At 34.4% G+C, this 23547-nt stretch overlaps 1 protein-coding gene across 1 annotated transcript in view; it reads right to left on the reverse strand.

The window, feature by feature from the left end:
- Positions 1 to 23547, reverse strand: part of FMNL2 (formin like 2) — a 362363-nt gene that overhangs the window by 62279 nt on the left and 276537 nt on the right. The window contains 3 exon segments of the mRNA XM_074303437.1: positions 13043 to 13136; positions 15430 to 15506; positions 16347 to 16455. Of these exon segments, the coding sequence (XP_074159538.1) occupies positions 13043 to 13136; positions 15430 to 15506; positions 16347 to 16455 (280 nt within the window).

The raw sequence follows: 23547 nt of genomic DNA on the forward strand, positions 1-23547 counted from the left end.
TATCTATGGAGAGAGAGAGAGAGAGAGAGAGAGAGAGAGAGAGAGAGAGAATGTGTCAGTCATAGGTGCATAAAAAGAGTCAAAATTTGCTCTCCTGTGATTTAGGACCATAAATATAAAAATGGAAGGGATCTCAAAAGCAATTTATCTCAACTTTCTCCTTTTACAGCAGGGGAAATGGAAGGGGGGAGAAGGGGAGGGAGGAAAGAAGATAAGAAGGGTGGTAAGTGACTTGCTCAACATTTCGAAGGTAATAAATAACAGATTATTTTAATCCAGATCCTCTAAATTAATTTCTTCTTAAGTCTAGCTCACTAAATATTAATGGAGAACATACCAATGGAGTGGAGCTTATATCTTATGGCCCAGCCCCCAAAAGGTTCTTTTAATCATCCCTCTAGGGATCCAAATTTCCAGAAAGTTATAGAATTGACCCAGAAAGGGTGCTATATTATTTTTCTACTTTTAACAATAAACTTTTCAAAGACAAAAATGGCATATATTGTTCTTTTTTTCTTAGACTCTCAATTGGTTTCTGAGAAGTTTTAAAATATTCAGTTTTTTTTATCTGAAAAAAAAAAAAGTTAAATGATCATCTTCACCAGTGAAGACATAGTGCACAAAAGATGCTAAATACAAAGAGGATAAGGGAAAATGGCTCTCTTATATTGAAAGAAAAACCTGAACATCTGAACTAGGAATACATAGGAATGCTATTAGAAGCTGGGAACCCCTACCATTCCAGTAAATTTACTTAGTGGAATAAATAACTATCTGGAACTGTTAACTGTGCTTGAGTCAGGAGATTTGATTAGCTGACTTTTAACTAGGCCTTCTAATACTGTTAATCTCTAATTCTTTGATTTATTCAATTAGTTATCAACAGTCTTCATTTTTACCCCATATAAAAGTCTTTAATGAGGCTGATAAAGCAGATTAAGGATATTGAATAACTCAGTTCAGTTCTTGTTTCCCAAATTATATCCCCCATCCCCTGTGGGGTCAGCAGGGATCAGGTGAAAAAGAGTAGAGTGGCTTCTTCCAAAGTAAGAAAGAGAAGCTAAGGGAATGTCAACATGGGTCTTCAAATTAATTGCTGAAAAGATGAAAAGATCTTAAAATCTAGCTAAATTTAGTTAAATGTCCATCTTTATGGTGTTTCTTGTTTTTTTTTTTTTTTTTTTTTTTAACTTGATAAAGGCATTGCCATGGTTATTACTGGCTTGTTTGCTTTTTTTTCTCAGCTCTATCCCACAGCAGAGTGCTTCATATTGTCCTCATGTGCCTCATAATCTTTAAAATACATCTAAATGTCAAAGACAACAGCTTCTTAAAAGATACCTTCTAATCTGAGGCCCAATGCCATTTCACTGTTTCAGATTCTCTGGGGCTTATACACACACACACACACACAAAAAAAAAAAAAAAACCAACCACTCAGCATTTTCTTTTCATTCTCTTCAGCATTTTTGCTTTTCCTTTGTCATCTCTTAAGGATAAAAAAGGGAACAGCAGACAGCAGATAAAAGGAACATTCTTCTGGTCCCTTATTTCACAGTTGGCAAAAAGCTAAAGTTTTAAAGAGATCCTTTTTATACATACAAAAATAAAACAGGATGACAAAGGAAGCACCTTCTCCTGGAAAAACAGTGGCTGCTGTGAACAAGATAGAGAATGGACCTCTTTGTCATATAAATATCACACAGGCTTGAGGGCAGAGGGAGGAATATAATTAAAGCAGAATTGTGAAGCAAAGCAGCCCCACAGATGCAAATCGTGATAATGTGATCATTTAATCTATTCCTAAGTAATATTTTTTGCAAGGCACCATTATCCCTTTGTGCCTTGAACATATCTATTTTTTTTTTTACACATCAAAGAAGGCCCTGAAGATTATTAGAAGTGAATAAACACAGCAGTTGATGGAGCATATTATGATCAGCAAAGGAAGAAGAACCAATGGTATTTTGCATACTTCTGACAAAATTACTATTACTGATATAAAATACCTTATCTATGCCCTCATCTGTCAAAGTGTTCTCACTTTATGCCCATTTAACAACTAATGGCTGCAATAAAATTGACTCTACTTCATAGCTGGCAGAAATAGCTAATTACAAATGTCCAATGTTTTAAGAGATTTGGGGGGTGTACTTCCTATCAGTTCTCCTCATGTTCTTGATACCACATAACTATTTGCAGCAAAGCTGCCTGAAATTATATCAAACTGACTTTCTCTTTACTCATCAGAAGGAAGGGGAAAATTTAAGTCATAGAAGAAGTGAGGGAATTTTTTTTTTTTTTTTAATCTGTGTCCAACTTTCCTGGGGCAGCTGTCCTGCTTTGAAGGTTTTTGGCCATATTTTTGATTACACAGTAGCCATAAAGGAAACCTGTTTTTCTAGTTTTATAAAGCAGAGTGACAATACTCCTAGGTAAAGTTGGGGATCCTGGAGGTCATGTGATTAAGTAGATGCCTATCCTGTTGCTCCTCTTCCTAATTTAAGACTTTTTCTCCTTAATGGTTATACATTTAGGATTCCTGAACAGATATTTATCAGGAAGAGCAGAATTTTTTCCTCTATGGCTTCAGTATGTGCACCAGCTACTCATATCAGTTTTTCTATTTAATACCATCTGTATCTAAGTATGTATTTTTTTCTGATGAGGAGATTGAGAAAGATCACAAATGGGTAAAGCAGCCATGATGTAATAAACAGAGAACTGATCTAGAGATCAAAAATATCTTGGGTTCAAGTAACAGCTCTGACACTTTTCACTGGCCAATCCCAAGCCTGGGATGTCCTTGCTTCCTCCTACCCCTCTGCCTCATAATTTCCTTTAATATGCAATTGAAAAATTAGCTAAGATCACTAGAAACTAAGTTAACAACTAAAATGAAGTTCTAAAATTTATAAGATTCTATAACTTATTGCCATAATAGTGTGTATATAGGTATATATATATATACCTTAATTTGCATAACTAGAAAAAAAAAGATTTAATTCAAATACCACTTATTACTTCCAAGTTTTTCTTGCTCCCTCCATACTAATAACTTCCCTCCACAATTACTTTTTCTCTTAAATTACTTTTTATTTATTTACATGTGTTCTTTTTCCCTTTCCAATTTATTGTGTGAGTATGGGGGTGAAACACATAAGTACTTGACTTTTCCATTAGAATGTAAACTTCTAGACAGGAGGGATTCATCCTTTCCATATAAATCCACAACACTTAGACTTGGACCTGGTACATAGTAGGCCCTAAATAAATGCTTATTAAATGACCGATTTAACAAAAGATGTGGACTCAAAGAAAGTTGGTTAACTTCTTACTACCTTATGTAGCCCTATAAAACTATAAAGTTGAAGATCAGCTGTTGATCTGCAATAACAGAATGCATTCTCATCACGAATTTCCTATGCCTATGAAATAGCAGAAAACAAATATTTAAAAAGTCTTTAAAGGTGACATTTACAAATTCTGGATAAATGACCTCCTATAACCTTTTTTTTTTTTTTTTTTTTTTTTTTAAGTCATTGCTTGTTTTGTTGCTGTTGCTAGAAAGTTATAGTTACATCCAATAGTAGGAGAGCTAGATTCTATGTTAGAGAATTACTAAATATCTCAATGGAACAGCCTCCTAAGACTGCTATCATATACTTCAGGTTTTCCTATGGGAAGTTTGCAAAAAGGGTTCACCCCTCGGGGGCCTGTGAGTGGTATATTTTGAGAAATGTCACAAGGAGACTTGCTCTAGAGCTGAACAGATAAAGCACAATGGAGCCTTTTATTTCTATTTACCTCTGCCCTTGGCACTCCCTTCCATGGAATCGTCTATTATTGTTTAGGGAAAAAAAACTATGAATAGTCCAATTCAGACTCCACACTATGTAATTAAATCATTTAAAGCACATTACTATACAATGCAAATATGAATTAATCATCTCAATCACTGAAACTATTTCCTAGTTCTTAAACACAGTGGCAAGGAGTTGAACGTCTTATCTTCTATTTTTTCTTACATGAATAACAATTAATTCCCTTCATAGATCTGCATACATACATTATTGTATATTGTTCATGAATCTTGCTTGATGGTACCTTTAAAAAGTGAAGTCTTTTTTATGACATAGATTCACTTAAAAACATAGATATCTTTGCCACCTAAAGTCAAACATTTTCATTTTCCTCACTACTTAAACATTAAGAGAAATATCCCAAATTCTATGTTTGCTAAGTTGTTACTTTGCAAAATATGAGGGAGGATAAACTAGATAAAAGATTTGGGGATTGAGTAAAAGGCAAAGAAAGAAAACAGACATTAGAAGAAAAATTATAAAAGTTCTGGCTAGATATAAACAACAAGGGGGAAAATTAGATAGGAACCAATAAAAGCTTCCTTAGAAGCTACCCAAGTGGTAGGTCTGGTTTAGAAAGTAAACCAGTCTAATAAGATCCAAATTGGTGGCACTCATAAGGATGCACAGTTTTCTCTTAATAAGACAAATGCACGAATGAACAGGTAAATGATGTGGTTTTGAGAATGTGAATCCCTAAACTAAAGAAATTTTATAAAAGCACGTGAAAATTATTTTTCATGCTCTTCTTAGTGAAAGTCTTTGATGACAGTGAAGCAGCTGGCAGGACTGTTCTGTGCCAAAAATGTAATCCTTCTATCCTGAAACATTAGAGAGATTGGATTAGGTGGAATTGTGCTCAGAGGGAGGTGGGGACCAAAGCCCAATATCTGCTCCCTCTCTTGCCCAATTTGGTCTATAGCAAAGAAATAATAATCCAGTTAAGAAAGTATAGCACAAATAGTTTCTGACGCCCAACTGGCAAACCATGTAGGCATTCCCAAAGAAATATCTCTATAGAAAGAAGCAGAGACCCCTTGTGAGAGGTACCATGGCTGGCAAGGAAAATGGTGACTTTAGCAGATATTTCACAAGTTTTTCACTGTTTCTAGTGACAGATCAAAAGAAGGAGGAAGAGGAGCCTTTAAAAACCAAACTTGTCACTTTACTTTAAGGCCGAATGTTACCCTTCTAGAACCAAAGGATCACAATTAGAATTGTACTACATCCTGATCAATTCCAGGTGCTTCCCCAAGCAATCTGGACAATCTGTTGATGTCACTGAAGCCAATTTGATATCATGGCCATCAAGTTCTAAATGATTTTTCCTCACTTTGATTTTCACTATCCCCATCCAGACTATAGGAAGAGTAGGAAAAGAAAAGATGTGAGGTTTTTCTACTGATAAAGGGACGAAATTAGGATAGGCTAAATGTGAGATGCACAGAGAGAAGCCCACAGGGGAGCTTTTCTGTACTTAAAGGAAGTAGAAACAATTATAAACCCAAAGCACTAAGTGACATCATTACTTCTGGCTGAAGTGTTTTAGAAAGAAGTGGAGCTATCATGACTATCTAGATAATCACCATGATGACTGCTGGGAAACAGCAAGACAAGGACAGTTTCTAGGTTGAAAAGATCCTATGATAATCGGGCCAAATTGATTCAGGTGACAATCTAAGAGCTAAATGAAAGATATGAAGGAAGAAGTTTTGAGATTTCTTTTAATTTCACCAGAGTTTGATCTCAAATATGCGAAGCATAGGGAGAAAAATTCAGTTCTTTTTGCATTTATATTGATAACTAGGGGAAATAGACATATCATTAGATTTGTTGACATCATGTTGACATAATGAGATCACTAAATGCCATAGTAAATACAGTGCTTGGCTTGAAACCAAAATTTGAATCTTGCCTCAAATCCTTACCAGCTGTGTGATGCAAAATAACATCATTTATGCTTGTAGCCTCAATCTCTTTATTTGCAAAATGGGCATAATAATAGTCTTCTTCAAAGGGTAGATGTTGGACTCAAATGGGATGACATATGTAAAGTACTTTGCTTACACTTTATTATTATTACAGAATGATTATCTGGAGGAAATACAGCCTTGCATACAAAACAAAGGACTACAGGTATAAAAAGTGAGTACTTTTTTATATTTTTGGCAAAAGTTACAACAATTTGGGGTTTCAGTTTCTTCATCAGTGATATGTGGATAAGGATCACTACCTACCTAGCATGGTCTGATGAGGGTCAAATGAATACGATCAGAAACTTCCCAAAAAAGGGAAAAGCTTTTTCCCCTTGAAAATATTATTATGTAAACAATTCCTTTCATGCCCACAGCAGTATATATAATTAGGAAATTTATAAATCTATACATTTTATAAATAATATTAGAAGTCTTCAGTATTAAGACATGTAGAAAAAAGACAATGCCATTCAGCTCTCAATGAATGACTATTAAAGCCAGCTGTATGTGCTTCCACTCACATGAGATGAGTAATAAAGAAAATCATTAGGCTCATAGCACCCAACCTGGCCCATTTCAAGGGCTGTCCTGGATGCTAGATACATTCTATTTTTAATAAATATATTACCTTTAGGGAGATAAGAATCACATAATCAGCCTTATAGCCTTGCTAATTGCTTTGTCTTTTTTTTTCATTAAAGAAATATGTAAAAGTTTTGTTAGTCAAAATAATATAAATATAATTTTAGTTATACATAGTACTTACAATGAATGTTAAAATTGTCCATATGCTTTATATAATATCATGCAAGTCTCACAAAAACCCATTCAGGTATTATTTTCCCCAACTGGAAGTTGGAAAAATAAGGGTTAAATTTGGGCATAGTAAAAATTACTTATTCATAGTCACATAGCTAGTAAGGGTCAGCAGTAGGATTTAAATCCAGATCTTCTCAACTCTAAATGTAACACTCTTAGTGTGTCCTAAGGATGATCTTACATTGGAGGAAGAGGGAGGGTGTTAAGGGGGAAAGGGAGAAGAAGAGAGGGGGAGTGAGGAGGAGGAAGGAAAGTTAATTCTAATTAGTTTTCAAGCCTGATCTCTTTGTTATAATCTCCAACATGGCAACCAGTTACCATTAACCACACCAACTGGAATATCTACCCATGTACAATCAAAATTAAAATCACAACCATTCAAGCTGGAATGAACTGTGATATTTAGGAATGTTTCAAATAAATTTATCTAGGTACCAATTTTGTATTTCTTGTTATAGTTTTAAACAAACCACAAAGTTGAATTAGGTTGAACTGTCCAAAATACAATTTCACCAAGATGGTGAAATGCTCATTAGGGAAAAAGGGAAAAGAAACTAAGCCTAGTATCCAGATGCAGGAGGGCTCCTATTCTCTTTGAAAAAAAGAGAAGGTACAAAATATCCTACTGATCAATCTAGCAAATACCCAATTATCCTAAGAGTGAGTCAGATCCTGCACAAAGTTATGGACATCCAGTAAAAACCTATTTAGCAGAAAGAATAGTGCAAATAGCTCAAAGTTCAATATCTTATGCACAACTTATCAATTTTGTAAAAAATGTCTCTTTACTAAGAAGTACTGTTCATCTTTAGAATTGAATATGCTTTTCTGTTCTTTCCCACTCTAAGATATATCTCGACAGTGGAACTTAAATGATAACATTTTCTCATATAGTATGAGCCTGAACATTACTTTTTTTTAATCCTACAAAAATAACTGATTAAAAGGAAAAAGATAAGATTGTGGGGCAAGGCTGATGTGTTCCATAGTAATATGCATTTATATGTTTGGTTTTTTAAAAATATTATGAGGACTAAAGGCACCCCAGTCACACACAGGAATAACTAAAACTAAGTGAAGAGACACTAATATAAAAATTTTTTTATGTCAGATTTAGAAGCAGTCCTGCTGCAAATCCATCACTAAAATCTTTACATGTTAGTGACTCAGAAATTCTCCACAAGAACAGCATCACATATTTAGAGTCAAATGCCCTAAAACTTTAGCACTAAAAACTAATTCAAGACATAAGAAAGGGGCAACTAGATGGTGCAGTAGATAGAGTGCTGGCCCTGAAGTCAGGAGGACCTAAGTTCAAATCTAGCCCTAATACTAGGGAAAAAATGAAAATAAATTGAAAGACTTGATTTCAGTAATACAAATAAGAATATAATAAAGAAGGGAAGAGGAGGAAAAAAAATGTTTTCTGATGCCCAAGAGTCAAATTATGTTGGAATTCCCTGAGAATCCCAATATTGACCTTTTCCTAATACTGAGAAAAGCTTCATCAAATACGAGAAAGAAAGCTACACCAATAAATAGCTAGATAGGAATGAAGGGGGAAGAGGTGGTGATAGTTATGGGAGAGAGGTAAGGAAGGGAGCATAGGGAGCATAGGACTCTCTAATCTGACTGCAGAGACTAAAAGACTCTAAAAATCTGTGTTTAAAACACACACACACACACACACACACACACACACACACACACACACACACACACCCCCCACACCACCACCACCACCACATAACAATATGTAACAAATCAGATAATAAGATTCAGAAAAAAAAAAAATCAGCCTTGGTCTCATTTTTTTTTCAACATAAACAATCATTACAGTGGTCATTACCAAGCCTTATAAGCTCACCTGACAAGTAAATTGTCTTGTATAAACACAGGGTGTCCCAAAAGTTTTCATGCAATTTTCAGCATTAATAACTTAAGTATAATGTCTACAAGTTTACAAAAAAAAGAAAGGAAAGGAAAAAATCTAGCAATTTTTGAAAGTTTAATTATTCAAATTTATTTATACTGGTCAATTTTCAGAATTTTGAATTTCAGAATTTTGAAGAATGAATTTTTAGTTTCAAAAAGATGGATCACTCTTTCATTATATATCATTTGACTAGGATAGTTTCTAGATGGCACTTTCTCAGACTAATGGATCAACAGAAGAGATCCTCTTGTTTGGCTACCAGTCACTTGATGTATCTCCATTTCACTTTTTCTTGTGAGGCAACATCAAAACAGTCACATATTCACCTAAACCTTGTTATTTAGATGATTTTAAAGCTAGGATTACAGATGCAAATCTTTCAATTCTTGAGCAGCCACTGGTGAAAGTCTGTTGTTGTCTTTTGTTTTGTTTTTTGCTGAGGCAATTGGGGTTAAGTGACTTGCCCAGGGTCACACAACAAGGAAGTGTTAAATGTCTGAGATCGGATTTGAACTCAGGTCCTCCTGACCTCTATGCCCTGCACCTTTTAGCTGTCCCACTGGTGAAAGTTTTTACAAAGTTTGAAAATTGTCAAGAGCAATACATAGTACAAGGCAATCATGTTAAATTTTAATAATCATTTCAGTGTTTTGAAATTTTATATAACCTTTCAAATCTTGCTTTTCAAAGTTTGTAGCATTTATACTTTTGAAGTTATTAAGCTGTAAAACCACACTAAGACTTTCTGGACAGCCTATATATGCCAGCCATGTCCACATAGATTTAGCAAGGAATACTGTGACCCCAAATGAGGCCTAGGCTAGCACTTTTCAGAATGTCATCAAATACTGTTCTGGAGGTACTCTCTACTATTAAAAAGAGGGCTGCTTCAGATTTAGCAAAAAAGAAAGGAAAGGAGGAAGGAAGGAGGGAAGGAGGGAAGGAAGGAAGGAAGGAAGGAAGGAAGGAAGGAAGGAAGGAAGGAAGGAAGGAAGGAAGGAAGGAAGGAAGGAAGGAAGGAAGGAAGGAAGGAAGGAAGGAAGGAAGGAAGGAAGGAAGGAAGGAAGGAAGGAAGGAAGGAAGGAAGGAAGGAAGGAAGGAAGGAAGGAAGGAAGGAAGGGAGGAAGGGAGGAAGGGAGGAAGGGAGGAAGGAAGGAAGGGAGGAAGGGAGGGAGGAAGGGAGGAAGGGAGGAAGGGAGGAAGGGAGGAAGGGAGGAAGGGAGGAAGGGAGGAAGGGAGGAAGGGAGGAAGGGAGGAAGGGAGGAAGGGAGGAAGGGAGGAAGGGAGGAAGGGAGGAAGGGAGGAAGGGAGGAAGGGAGGAAGGGAGGAAGGGAGGAAGGAGGGAGGGAGGAGGGAGGGAGGGAGGGAGGGAGGGAAGGGAGGAAGGGAAGGAAGGGAGGGAGGGAAGGAAGGGAGAGAAGGAAGGAAGGAAGGGAGGCAAGGGAGGGAAACAGGGAGGGAGAGAGTAAGAGAAAGAGAGCGAGAGACAACGAGAGAGAGAGACAACGAGAGAGAGAGAGAGAGAGAGAGAGAGAGAGAGAGAGAGAGAGAGAGAGAGAGAGAGCAAGAAAGCTCTTTTTTCAGTAACACTTAAACACAAGAAGATTCTACCCATTTTGACTGGGAGTACTGAATATCTAGTTGAGGATGATGCAGTCTGATATAGAAGACAATCTTTGTGAGGATTGGAAGAGGCCTTCCTTTAGTGTTACACTTTGAAACAATTAGTGGTGGGTCAACTTAGACATGAAATTGGTTTGTTGGCTCTGCTAAGAAAAATGCTAGATATTTAAGATCCAGAGTCTTTTTAAATTTCCTTTTAGCATCTGGTACCAAATGTCAGTAGTATGTTCTGCATTATTACATTGACTTGAGAACTAAAGGTTTCAATAATTTGAAAACATAAATAATTAATAATAACAGCAACAAACTAAAAAATAAAACACCAAGTATTCCTTCTCTCTGTAAACTGCCTCACTAAGACACAGCTTCTTCTTTTTTCTTCTAAGTTCTACACTCCTATCCAGAATTTTATTTTGCCTAAGTACTGGACTGGACTGGGAAAGACTATATATAAGACTAGGGCTTTGTACTTCAAACCTATAAAGCCAAATATACATGCTATTCCTTTGTTAAAAGGGCTAACATTTAATTTCTTCCATGAAAAAAAAAACAACAACTAAAAAAAGAAAATGTAAACTTTTTATTTTATTGTGAAATTTTATATTTTCAAATTTAACAGACAAAAAGTGATCTAAAATGAAATGAACATCTTACTAAGGTCTATATGCAAAGTTCCTTAGTAAAATGTTATATTTTCAGCCCTCATTGGGAAAACTTGAACATTATTCTTTTTCTTATACAAAAGTCCAGAACCTCTAACAGAAAGAAATTCTGTCCATGCCTCTTGTCATAGATGAAACAGCTTCTTTTAGATATAATACTTAGTTCAAGGGGAATTAGTCTTTAAACAATTTCCCTTCAGGTTCAATTATTTGAAATGATTTACTTCTTATTTAAAAGTATATAATTTTTAAAAATAAAAAAAATGATACTAATTCAGCATGTTAAAACTCATGAAAAATTTTAGGATTATTTTCTTAAATAAGAATATAACTTGTCCTATAGGGTTAGATTCGGAAGTCAAGTAAAATACAATAGCTATCTTTTATAAAAATAGTTATATAAACAAAGAGAATTAACACCTACTTTTTAAATAGGTCATAGCAACACTATTTTCTTTATATAGTTATATAAAGTTATATTTATATGGTTTATATAGTTGATATTTCTGTGGATCATGATTTTCCCTGGAATATATCCAAACAAAGGCAACAGAGAATCATGACAGAGAATTGATGTAGTTATGCAGCAAGTATTTCCAGAGTGGAAAGTGTTCAATTTATGACATTTTAAAATCTGATTCTATCAAGAATTTAAATATTAGGAGCTATCTTGGGTATACATACTATACTTATATTTCTTCACATCAATATTCTTGGTTCTAAATGTTTTGTTTAGAAACTACAGTCTGGATTTAAGGACCTTCTGTGATTCTATAATGAAAAGTAGGAGTTCTCTTCATTTTTTCCTAAAGTTGGCTTGACTCTGTGGTCAATTCAGTGCTTACCTCCATAACCAAGTCTGCCATTTGGACATCATTTGGAATTTTGAAGCAGCAGAAGCTGCTGAAGCAGGTGAAGGGTATAGAAAAATATATTATGTCTCCACATGTCCACCCAAAAAAAAAGGGGGGGGAAATACCATACTAATCATTTAAAAAGCAGAATGATCAGCCATATTGTACCACTGCAAATAGCACTGAATTTTGGCCTCCTTTATACTCCTAAGCTTCTCCCACCATAGAGCCTTAATATCAATCATTAGGCTGAAGCGCAATGCCTCAGTAATATAGTGATATGAAAACTCCCTAGAGTTGAGGAACAGTTTGCTTTTATCCTTATGTCCTCAATACTCAGATACTCAGCAGGTACTAACAAATGCTTGGGTGCTCTTAGAATGTAGAACCATGGTTGCTGGGATTTTGGCTTCTCATATAGGGGCTTTCACCTTATCCTGATCAGAACCAGGGCTCCATGTCATTTTCAGGGCATTTCCAAATTATGCACACTTTTTCTCCCCAATTTTCTGGTTTTTATCTATGTGTTGTCTTCTCCTATTAGAATGTAAGTATCCTGAATATATTGACTTCTAGTTTGTATCTGTCCAGACTTAAGCTCAGTGACTGTCACATATCATATACTGTGCTTAGTAAATGCTCATTCATTCATATGAGGACAAACCAGAGGACCTTGAGTCTTAATGTAGGCCAGGAAGTAAGGTCCAAGCTGAGATCAACTTCCATTCCAAGGAAATGCTACTTTTATTTGTAATTACTTCCTAAAATCATTCTTGGTATAGAGTTTCAGGCATTGAACTATTTCTCTAGTCTCTATTCTTGCTTATACATACCTACTTGGTTATGCTTTGCCTATGACAAGATCACCTGTTTTAAATTAGAAGTTCCTAAAATCAGGGCTTGTGTTTATTTTATTCATTTTGTCCAATACCCAGAAAGCACACGTACTAAAAATACTAGCGGATAATGGTAGCAATGATGAAAAGGGCTTATAAAATTTTATAAAACAAGCCACCAAACACAAGTCCTAATTAAAAGTACATACATCAAGTTGGGTATCTCATTTTCATGCTACCTGAATGTAAGTTAATAATATAAGCATTTTTAATCACAATCTGAAGTCTAAAATTAGGAACCAAAAAAAATTTTCATTTCTCAAAGACTTTTTTCCTGTTGAAGAATATTGGAAAATTTAACTGCCACATTCTTTAAGATCCAGAGCAAGGAAAAAGATAAACTGTTTAGGATTGTTCAAATTTATAAGAACTACTGCAAGCACATTTCATGCCACAAATTTGGAGTCTCCTACCTCTTTAAAGTTATCAAATGCTGATAAAATGATTTCATGCCCTCCTCTTACAAGACAAACAGCTGCCAACAGTTCTAACACAAGGGCTTTCGTTCTGTCAAAACAAAAAAGAAGAAAATGAAAATCAATGAAAACATAATTAATTGGATTCTCCTAAGAAAAATGGATGCAGTGATATGAAATACATTTCTATGTTCTGAGTATGTTTTTAATTTTTACTGGCTTACAATTCTATCTATGTTTTGTCTAAGATAGAAATTTATGACCTATTTGACAGTTCTGCCCCATTTTTCTAACAACAAAATTAGATATTAATGAAAAATCAATAAAGAGTTACATTAGCTATTAAATTCTGGATAAGGACATTGTCCCCCAACCTTTAATGTTGCATAATAATGGTTCTGCTTGATTTTTTAAAAAAAATTATGAGCTGAATGGCATTAAGAAATTTGGAAACATTTGGGAAAGAAATCATTGGTTGCATATTTTCTCCATGCTATATAATCAAAACTATTTAATTTGTCTAAAAAGTTTAAAATCAAATTAAATAGATGCTCTCATGCTTCCAATGTGCTCATTCACAGATGGCTCTGAATAACCCTTCTGTGACAATGTGAATTTGTAACAAGCTTACTCTCCCCCTCTTTATGTAGGTGATTTGGAACTAGCAAATAACAGCTGTGCTAATATACATATTTTTTTCCCCTTGTCCCCAGAAACAAAAATAAAACTACATCTGAAAATATTATTAAAAGGAAAATTGGGAAAACTTTTCTAAACTTTTGAAGTAAAATACAACAAGGGTGTTATATCTTATGCCAGCTCTTGGTGCCAATCTGGCTAGATAGCACCCCTTGGAGAAAGGGTCCCACACATTAATTTGGACAAAAGTCCTTGTGACAGCCAATGATATAAAAAAGTGCTAAACAAAAACAAATGGGATCTTAGGGCATTGAGGCTAAGGATATATCAGTACATTTTAATGCAAACCAAAGAAGTTAATCTGCCAACTCTCAGAGCTTCCCTCACTTGAAATAAAACATGGTGATTCAATTGGAGAGAACCTCATTTCAAATTAGATTTTTAGATGGTCTAATAGTTCTTAGGCATGTGGTTATCTATCTATCTTTACAAAACTAACAAAAATAAAATATAATTAGGAGATATAAAATATTCTACCGGAATATTAATTACCATGGGACAACTTTGAAGTAGATAATAAAGAGACCCTTCGAGAGAAAATCTGTGATATAAGAACACACTCACATGAATTATACACACATATGAACAAGACATATACATGCATTGCAATATAACATACGTAATGATGAGGATGGGGATTGGAACTGGGACTTCATTTCTATACAGAATGTTGAGTTGTCCTCTCTATTGTTGCATAACAGCACCTTCTCTACTATTTACTGTTTCAAAGAATTGCCAAAAGCAATATCAAGTTGAATGATTAGCCTATGATATGTTGCCAATATTCATCAAAGGAGAAACTTGAACCAAGATTTTCTTTGCTTTTATATTATGTTAGGTCATTATGTTACGCTGTCTCTTTACATAATATATATACATGCATACATGCACTGGTGGAAGGAATATCTATAGCAATGAGATCATAGATAGTTTAAGCATATACTGATATATATGCATATATATGCATATATATATATATTCATATATATATACATATATATATATATATATATATATATATATATATATATATATATAGAGAGAGAGAGAGAGAGAGAGAGAGAGAGAGAGAGAGAGAGAGAGAGATGGATACACACCTATATACAAAGTTATACACACTGATACAAATATATACACACATGCTTTGAAAACAAAGTAAAAGAACATACCTTTCTTTTTCTTTTCAAGGTTCAAGGCTTTTAGACACATAGTTCTAGTTTGCAGCCCTAATAAAAATTATTCCATGTAGACTTTCTTGTAATAACCCTGATATCAAAGACCACAGGTCTAAAGGTCATATAACAGGAGGAAGGGAGTACTTTTTCTATAAAAATATTCCCATTTAAGTGAATACCTATATCAAGAAGTATTCAAGTAGAGGTTCCAAAGATTCCACCACTAATACATTTTTTAGATATTCCTAATTCATCCAATAGACATGAAGATGAAGATAATAGAAGGCAGGTCTACTAAGCAATGAAACTAATGAGACCTAAAAATGAACAGTGTCACCATTTATCTATGCTATACAAAATTGATATAATAAAAATTCTTAAACCTACATCATCATATTTAATCCCAGAGAGAGAGAGAGATAGGCAGACTCCATAATCTAACCAGACCAAACAGAGTTTAAGTCTATGACTTAATTTTTACTAGTCTTATACATTATAGAATAACCTTACCTGGGGTTTTTGTTGTTCAAACTTAGTGCAATTTCATTAACAGCATGTGGATGTGACATGACCATATTGAAGCCATACTGAAATCAATAAAAAACAGAACATTTTCAGCTCAGTTTGGAAGTTGCCAAATGTTTATTTTTAAAAAATTAAAAATTGTAAAGCCTACTCAGTTTCCATGGAAACCATTATCAGAATATTTAAACACTGGATGTGACAACTTTTGTAATTTCTGTAAGCCTTTTGTAACTTCTATAAAATATGAATGATTAATAAAATTCTGGCTAAATCACAGAATAAGCTGGAGGATTGGGAAGTCACCACTAACTAAGTTATAGTCACAGGCTACTGAATTCTAACTCATTTTGCCATCATGTAGCCATTTCATCATATAGTCACCCTTATAGTAATAATAATAAAGTTCTTTGATCATCATTATTGTATACATAGGGAAATGAAGACAGAAGGATGTTAAGGATTATAACTAAGGGTCAGCAGCTAATGACATTAGAGCTAATTTTTAGTCACAGCTATTCTATCTCCCTAAATTTTCTCAGGATGCCTTCTTGCAATGGCTGCTTATGTTCTGACAATTACACTGTCTTTAATGGATAAAAATATTCTACAAAAGTGGAGACAAGAAAAGTTAATTTATATTTATAGAGAAAAATGTCCCTCTATCCCTTCCCCAGATAGACCAAATTTAAAGTTTCTAAGTCATTAGAATTTTCTTTCTGACCATAATATTGTATTGGAAATCTGGGAACATTTAAAATGGAAATAATATAATAATATAAAGAAGAAAATTAAAATATGCTTTAGGTTCAATTTGTCTAGAATGGTCGAGAGGACCTTTGGGTAGTGATGGAGGATAGGAAATAAACAAATCTATCAATAGTTCCTGAAATAAGAATACATACCTGGTAATTCATGATGGCACGTAAACACATGATACACACGTGAACATCATCTTTTTTACTCACTAATCTTGAATTTTTCAGAGTTCTTCTGCTTGGCAAAGTATTATAGCTGCAATTGAAAACAAAAGACTTCTATTAACTGAGGGATATGGCTTCAAAAATGAAAGTGCCCTACCTTTTGCCAGATAATGACTCATTTTTATAACTTACATTACTGGATTCTCCAATACTGGTGCAAAACGAGTACCAAGTGCAAAAAAACAAAACAAAAAAACAATGCAAGAATGGCCATCCCAAAGCCTTCCTTCAAACTAACACCTGAGTTGTTGACATGCTCAGTTGGTTATGCACAAGACACTAAAATGCATCCTACACTGATGGTACACATTCAATGAATGCAAAAAGCCTAAAGACCCACATGAACAATGTTGAACAGCTACTGGTTCCTAATGAACAAGCTAAGTTAGCTTTGCAGAAGTGACCTGAGGCAAGCTGCATGCCATCCTAAATGCAGCAAAGAGGTGAGAGGCAGAAAAAGCTTAACTTCATGACTCTGTCACTCTTTGAACATGTGGCACATCTTGAACCCGACATTCTCATCCAAACTTGCCATCTGTGACATACAGAAGCTCCTGCTGTGCTACTGCAGACGTAAGCAAAGCAGCACATTCAGGCAGGACCAAACACTTAATGGTGCCAGGCCTCTGAACTCTGAACACTGTGCAAATGATTCTGAGGTAGTCACTCACCTAAAGGCAGGTACAGTAGCAGATTCTTGGATGAAAACACGGAATGTAGAGAGGAGGAAGGAGAGAGAGAAGATGAAGGAGAGGGAAAGAGAGAGAGAAAGAGAGAGAGAGAGAGAGAGAGAGAGAGAGAGAGAGAGAGAGAGAGAGAGAGAGAGAGAGAGAGAGAGAGAGAGAGAGAGAGAAGAGAGAGAGAGAGAGAGAGAGAGAGAGAGAAGAGGGGATAGGGAGATGGAAAAAGAGGAAAGAAGAAAGTGAGGAGGAAAGAGAGAGAAAGAGAGAGTGAGAGAGAGAGATTTGCCCATGCTTTTAAAATTAAACTGATTAAAAAAAATTAGACTTTCTTCTTTATCATCTACAACAAGAAACTTTTCATTATTAGGAGATCTTAGAGAAAAATAGCCTTGACAATGACCAAGTAGCAGTGACACCAAAAAAATTCTGCAGGTACCACACATCACAACTCTCTGATTTAAATGTTGGGTGTGCATACAGGATTTCAGGACAAAAGCATAAGATTCTAGTTTTCTTTCCAAACCCAAGACAAAAACAAATTTCAAAAGTGAAAAAGTTATTTTCTGAGAAGAAAATTAGTGGCAGAAATGCCTGCACAAAACAAGTTATATTCCCTCAGTCCTTGAACTATACTAAATTAGAAATAGTGATGAATACTTTGTGATATAACATATACTGAATGAATACTTTGTGAATAACATATTTCTCAAAAAAATTAACAGATGGTTAATTATTTAAAATGTCCATGAGTGTTTTGACAGGTAGATGATTATCTAAAACTCTTACTGAGCATGCCAATTGATCTTCAAATTAATCTTCAAAAGCTATTAAGGGGAACAAAGAGAGAAACTAGTCCTTTAAATAAATGCACTATTTGGCCAAATTAATTTCTGGATACAATTGCATCAAAATACTCTTTTCTACTTAGGAAAACTTGCAACTATCAAACTATCTTGATTTTACTAGTTATAAAAAGGGGGCTATATTTCAAAAATTCCTAGTTTGTAATTGGCAATACAATTCTCAAATTCCACCAGTTAGACTATGCTTTATTTCAATTGTTTTTGTGAAAACAAAAGTTGAAATAAAAAAAAAAAAAAACAGGTTCAATTTATATATTAAACTCCATATCATTATCTAACTTTTAAATTTAATTATCATTTCACTAGGGCACATCATTCACATAGAGCAGCTAGGTAGCCCAGTGGTGGAGCACTGGACCTGGAATCAGGAAGACTCATTTTTCTGTGTTCAAATCTGGCCTCATGTACTTATAAGCTGTGTGACCCTATGAGTCACTTCTCCCTGTTCATCTCAATTTCTTCATCTGTAAAATGAGCTGGAAAAGAAAATGGCAAACTACTCCATTTGTTAAGAAAATCCAAAATCTTTTGAGTCATGAAGACTAGGACATAACTGAAAAATGCCTGAATATTATCATTTCACTGTAACCATAACCAGAGCATGACTGGTAACACATTTCTTGAAAGTCTCACAGAAACTGGTACAAACACCACACCACCAGTCTGACCCAGCCATGTTTAATCTGCATGGCCTACTAGTTAGGTTTCTCCTTTTCTTATATTTTCTTTCTGTCTCTCCTCCCACCAGTATTTATTTTCTAGTTGACTCAGTCCTTAAATACACAGTAAACAAGCAGTGAGGTAGTCTTCATTTCTCTGATTGAAAGCATTTCCTGAAACCTTATTAAAAGGTCTCCAATATCCCAAAGGAAAATATATTTTCAATAAAAGTCACTTCCAGTTGTGAGAGTCTCCTATTGTAACTAAAAAAGTGGAAAATATATGTAACAATTACAAAAACAAATCTAGGGACCCAAAATATTCCATCCAAGAGAATTTCATCTACCTCAATCCTTCCAAATAAATATTATTTTAACAAGTAGAACAAGTGATTAAATAATTCACCTAATAACTATGAATGTCATAGTATTTTCTTTTTCTTCTTTATTGCAGTTCAATCAATTCAATACTTGGGATATATGCAGTATATATAAAGTATATATATGCAGTATTATAAAGCTAAGATGTGTTTGCAATGATTCAAAAGGATTTATAAGCCATACTTGAAGGACTTATATTACAACTTACAAGGTTGAAATTACAACCCCTATAATTTAGGTTATAATGAAGATTCTTATAAAACTATATGACCAGCATAATCTCATAAAACTACATATTTAAATAAAAATAAACTATTACCAGCTTTGTTTTATATTATCATTTCAAACAGAAGGGTAGGCTCACGCAGTTGACCTTGATTCAAGTCCCAGTTCTCACACATATTAACTAGGTGGCCTGGGACAAATCACCCAATCTCCATGCAAATCTTTAAGATCCTAAGCTCCAATGATTCAACCATTCTGGAAAACAATTTGGAACTATTCCCAAACGACTATAAAACTATGCGCACTCTTTGACCCAGCAATATCAACACTAGGTTTGTATCTCAAAAAGATCAAAATAAGAGGAAAAGGAGCCACATGTACAAAAATACTTATAGCAGCTCTTTTAGTGGTGACAAAGAATTGAATACTGAAAGGATGCCCATTAACTAGGAAATGGCTGAATGAATTGTGGCTTATAATCGTGATGAAATGCTATTGTATTATAAGCTGTGATGAAGGGGATGGTTACAAAAAACTTAGGAAGATTGAACGTGAGCTAATATAAAGTGGAGTGAACATAATTAGAACACTGTACATAGTAACAGCAATAATGAAACAATAATCACCTGTGAAAGACTTGGGCTATTCTTGTCAATACTGTGATCCAAGACAATTTCAAAAGACTAAATTAAAAATGCTACTCACCTCCAGAGAGAGAATTGATGAACTCTGAGGGCAGATTGAAGTATTTTTTCTCCTACTCTCTTTATTTTACTTTATTTTTTTTTTTTAAGCAACATGGTTAATATGAAATGTTTATATTACTTTACATATATGTTAGTTACCATAATGTTAGCCTTTTCAATGGAGAGAAGATGGCTGGCGGGAAGAATAGCATTTGGGACTGAATATTTTCTAAAAAAAAAATTATTTAGTTCTTTAAAAAACTATGCTGTAAAAAAAGTTTTAAAAAGATTCTAAATTGCAGAAAAGCTACAAATCTGGATTGGCAGAAGAAGCTTCCTTTTGAGGGATTTTCTGTATCAATGAAATTATAGGTCTAGTCCTTATCCTATCCTTTAAATATACTTTTTGTTAAATCCCATATAATTATTAAAGCAGATATTTAAGAAGTCAATGTATTCTATATGCAAAAGATAAAGCTTTATTAAGTAATAAAAGCTGATTTTATTTTTGAGTTGATCTGCTCAGACAAATCAATTTCATTAGTTTATGCATATACCCTTCCCCACAATTATGTATAGTGTATATATAGGCATATATAATAGAATAGATATAAAACAAACAGGAAACAGAAAAATCTGACAATGGACAGGGTTAATCTCGGAGGCAAAAATAGATTGCGTCAAAGTCTTAGAAACCTACTAAATGTGTGAAGAAAAGGAAGTTAACTTCAATCAAAAAGCATTTTTAAGCACCTACTACATGTGCTAAGCACAGAAGAAAGTCTAATACAGTGAGACAACATGCACATAAATTGATACATATATAAGATTGACACAAGGTATCTGTGAAATAAAGAAAAAACATCAATAACTAGAGAGGTCAGGAAAAGTAGCATCTGATCTAAATCAAAGGAAATTAAAACTTTCAAGAGACAAAGAGGAGAAGAGAAAATATTCTCACTGGGAGGGACAGACCAAATAAATAATATTATCAATAACAGCTCTTAAGTAGCTTACTTACAAATGACCCTTGATTGCCAAAAAATACCAAGGCCACATATTTTCTTTTTTTCTTTCGGGCAATTGAAGTTAAGTGACTTGCCCAGGAACACACAACTAATAAGTATCTAAGGCTGCATTTGGACTCAGGTCCTCCTGACTTCTGTGCTGTATCCTAACTGTCCCCAAGAACAATTATTTTCAAAATGTACTATATTATGGTTGAGGACATCTTCCCTTCTCAGTATATATTTGGCCTATACTAGGCTAAACAGAATTAAGGATAAAAAAAGCAAGGTTGAAACTTGCCTCACTAATAGCCAATCGAATTCTCATGCTAAAAGCTTGCTGCCTGCAAACATATGTGCTGGCTTCTTCCTTGCCAAAGTGTTTATTTCCTGTCATACAGAAATAGCTTTTTCTTCACTTATTTTTGGACTTAATTTTTTTTTCCTGGACACCGATTATTTAAACCACCATGGAAGTTCAGTTTGCCAATAGTAGCAGGTTGTTTGGGAGAGTAGGAGGGTTGTCTGTATTTTGTGTCAGAATGCAGAATAAAGAATTTACTTAGCTGCTCTAAGGGACCATTTTCCATTTAAAACAAAGGCCCTGCTAAGATTCCCTTGTGAGATTCTCCCTAGATAGAAGCCACTTGTTTCTTATCAACCCCATTCATTTTGTTTCTTTTTAATGACATGAAATGTTATTTTAAAAAACCTTTTCAGGTAAATTGTTTCTTATAATGAAGAACTAGATAGGAGCCAGACCTATAATTTCTTTGGCAAAAGGAACTCCTGGGTAAAGAATCACACATTCAGTATATGTCAGAGATTGGACTTGAACTCAGATTTTTCTGGCTTCAAGGCCAACTTTCTATCTCCTACACTAAGCTTCATGTTATGATACTCAATACAGATCAGTATGAAATTCTGCACTATATTTCAGAATTCTTATTCTAAAAGCATTCTCTCCACCCCCACTATAGAAAAGCATCTCAATTAAATGCCACAAATCTTTCTTTCTAGACAAACAAATGGCCTCCAGAGGACACTCAATTGGGGACCTCATTAAATCCAGCAAGCTAAATTTCACTGATTGTTGCAATGGTATAAGGAAAATATATCATTTATACTCAGCAGGCACATTTTCTTCAGTGTAACAACCTTTGCATTTGAGTATTTTTAATTACCTACACTCCATACATTTCTACTTTTCTTTTACATCTCTGCTTTTGTCCAAATTACATATAAACAATAGTAGGGCAGGAAATTTCAGTTTTCTCATGGCTACCCTAATACACTAGACATAACCTTAGAATACCTTTAAACATCAATACAACTCTTTATATTTCTACCTTAATTTATTGGCATATAAACAATTATTATTTTTGCAAGAGATCATCTAGAGCAGATGTTGTTAACCTGGGATCCACAAATGGGATGTGTGGGTACATTTCAGATGGGGTCTGTAAATTTAGATGTGGGGAAAATTATATTTTTATTTCAAAATAATTAGTATCATTTATAATTCTATGTATTTGATAGAATCATTCTGAGATGGAACTGATAAGTTTCACCTCATTTGCATTTGTATGACACAAAAAAGCTGTAGAACCCAATCTAAAATAATGAAACATGCTATTAGAGTTTTCATGTGTAAGGTGTTGCCCTTTTCATATATGAATAGCTGGGCTACTGAAAAGGGTCAGAAAAAATAACTTGTGTGAAAATTTGACAACATCCATACAGGTTGGTAGGGAGAGATAGAGAACATTTTGGGGGGTAAAGAAATGACCCAGGCTATAGGGCACTGTATGGTTTCTCAGTTTTTATATGTGATTGCTTTTCATGTTTAAGAAATTAGAAATGACAAGATGGTAAATCAAAGAATGCTGAAGATAATGACAATTAAATAAAGATTATGGTTCTCATAACTGACAGGTGGATTTCAATAGATTTACTTCACAAGGGAGATACTATGAACTTCTGGCTTGAGGCATAAACAGTGAAGAAACCAATCAGTAGAGGAAACAGCTGTGATAAAGCAAAGTTAAGAAGTAAGATCCAGAGAGAGGACTATGTTGACTGAATGTGGATCACAACATAGTATTTCAACTTCTCTGTTGCTGTTTGCTTGCTTGTTTTTTTCCTTTTTCATTCCCTCCTCCCCCACTCTTTAATCTGATTTTTCTTCTGCAGCATACTAAATGTGGAAATGTTTACAAGAACTACACATGTTCAACCTATATTGAATTACTTGCTATCTAGGGGATGGGGGAGGGAGGTGAAGAGAAAAATTTGGAATACAAGGTTTTGCAAAGGTGAAAGTTGAAAACTATCTTTGCATATATTTGGAAAAATAAAAATTTATTATTATTTTTAAAGTTAAGAAGCAAGAAGGAGAATAGTAGACAGAAAAGTTTCAGCTGCTATGCTTGTAGTAGGCTGAGGGAGTTATTCTTTGTCATACTGACTGAATAAAAAAGACAGGGATCATGCTGAAAAAGTTGCTCTCCACTGCCCCCTCAGATTTTAGAGGGGAAAAAAGAGAGAACAGGCTTCCCATTTGTTTTGTGATCTTAGAAGACTTGGATCTTACTGGATAACGAAGAACTCAGTTGAATG

The sequence above is a fragment of the Sminthopsis crassicaudata genome, chromosome 3 (assembly GCF_048593235.1).
Source record: "Sminthopsis crassicaudata isolate SCR6 chromosome 3, ASM4859323v1, whole genome shotgun sequence".
Classification (NCBI taxonomy): domain Eukaryota; kingdom Metazoa; phylum Chordata; class Mammalia; order Dasyuromorphia; family Dasyuridae; genus Sminthopsis; species Sminthopsis crassicaudata.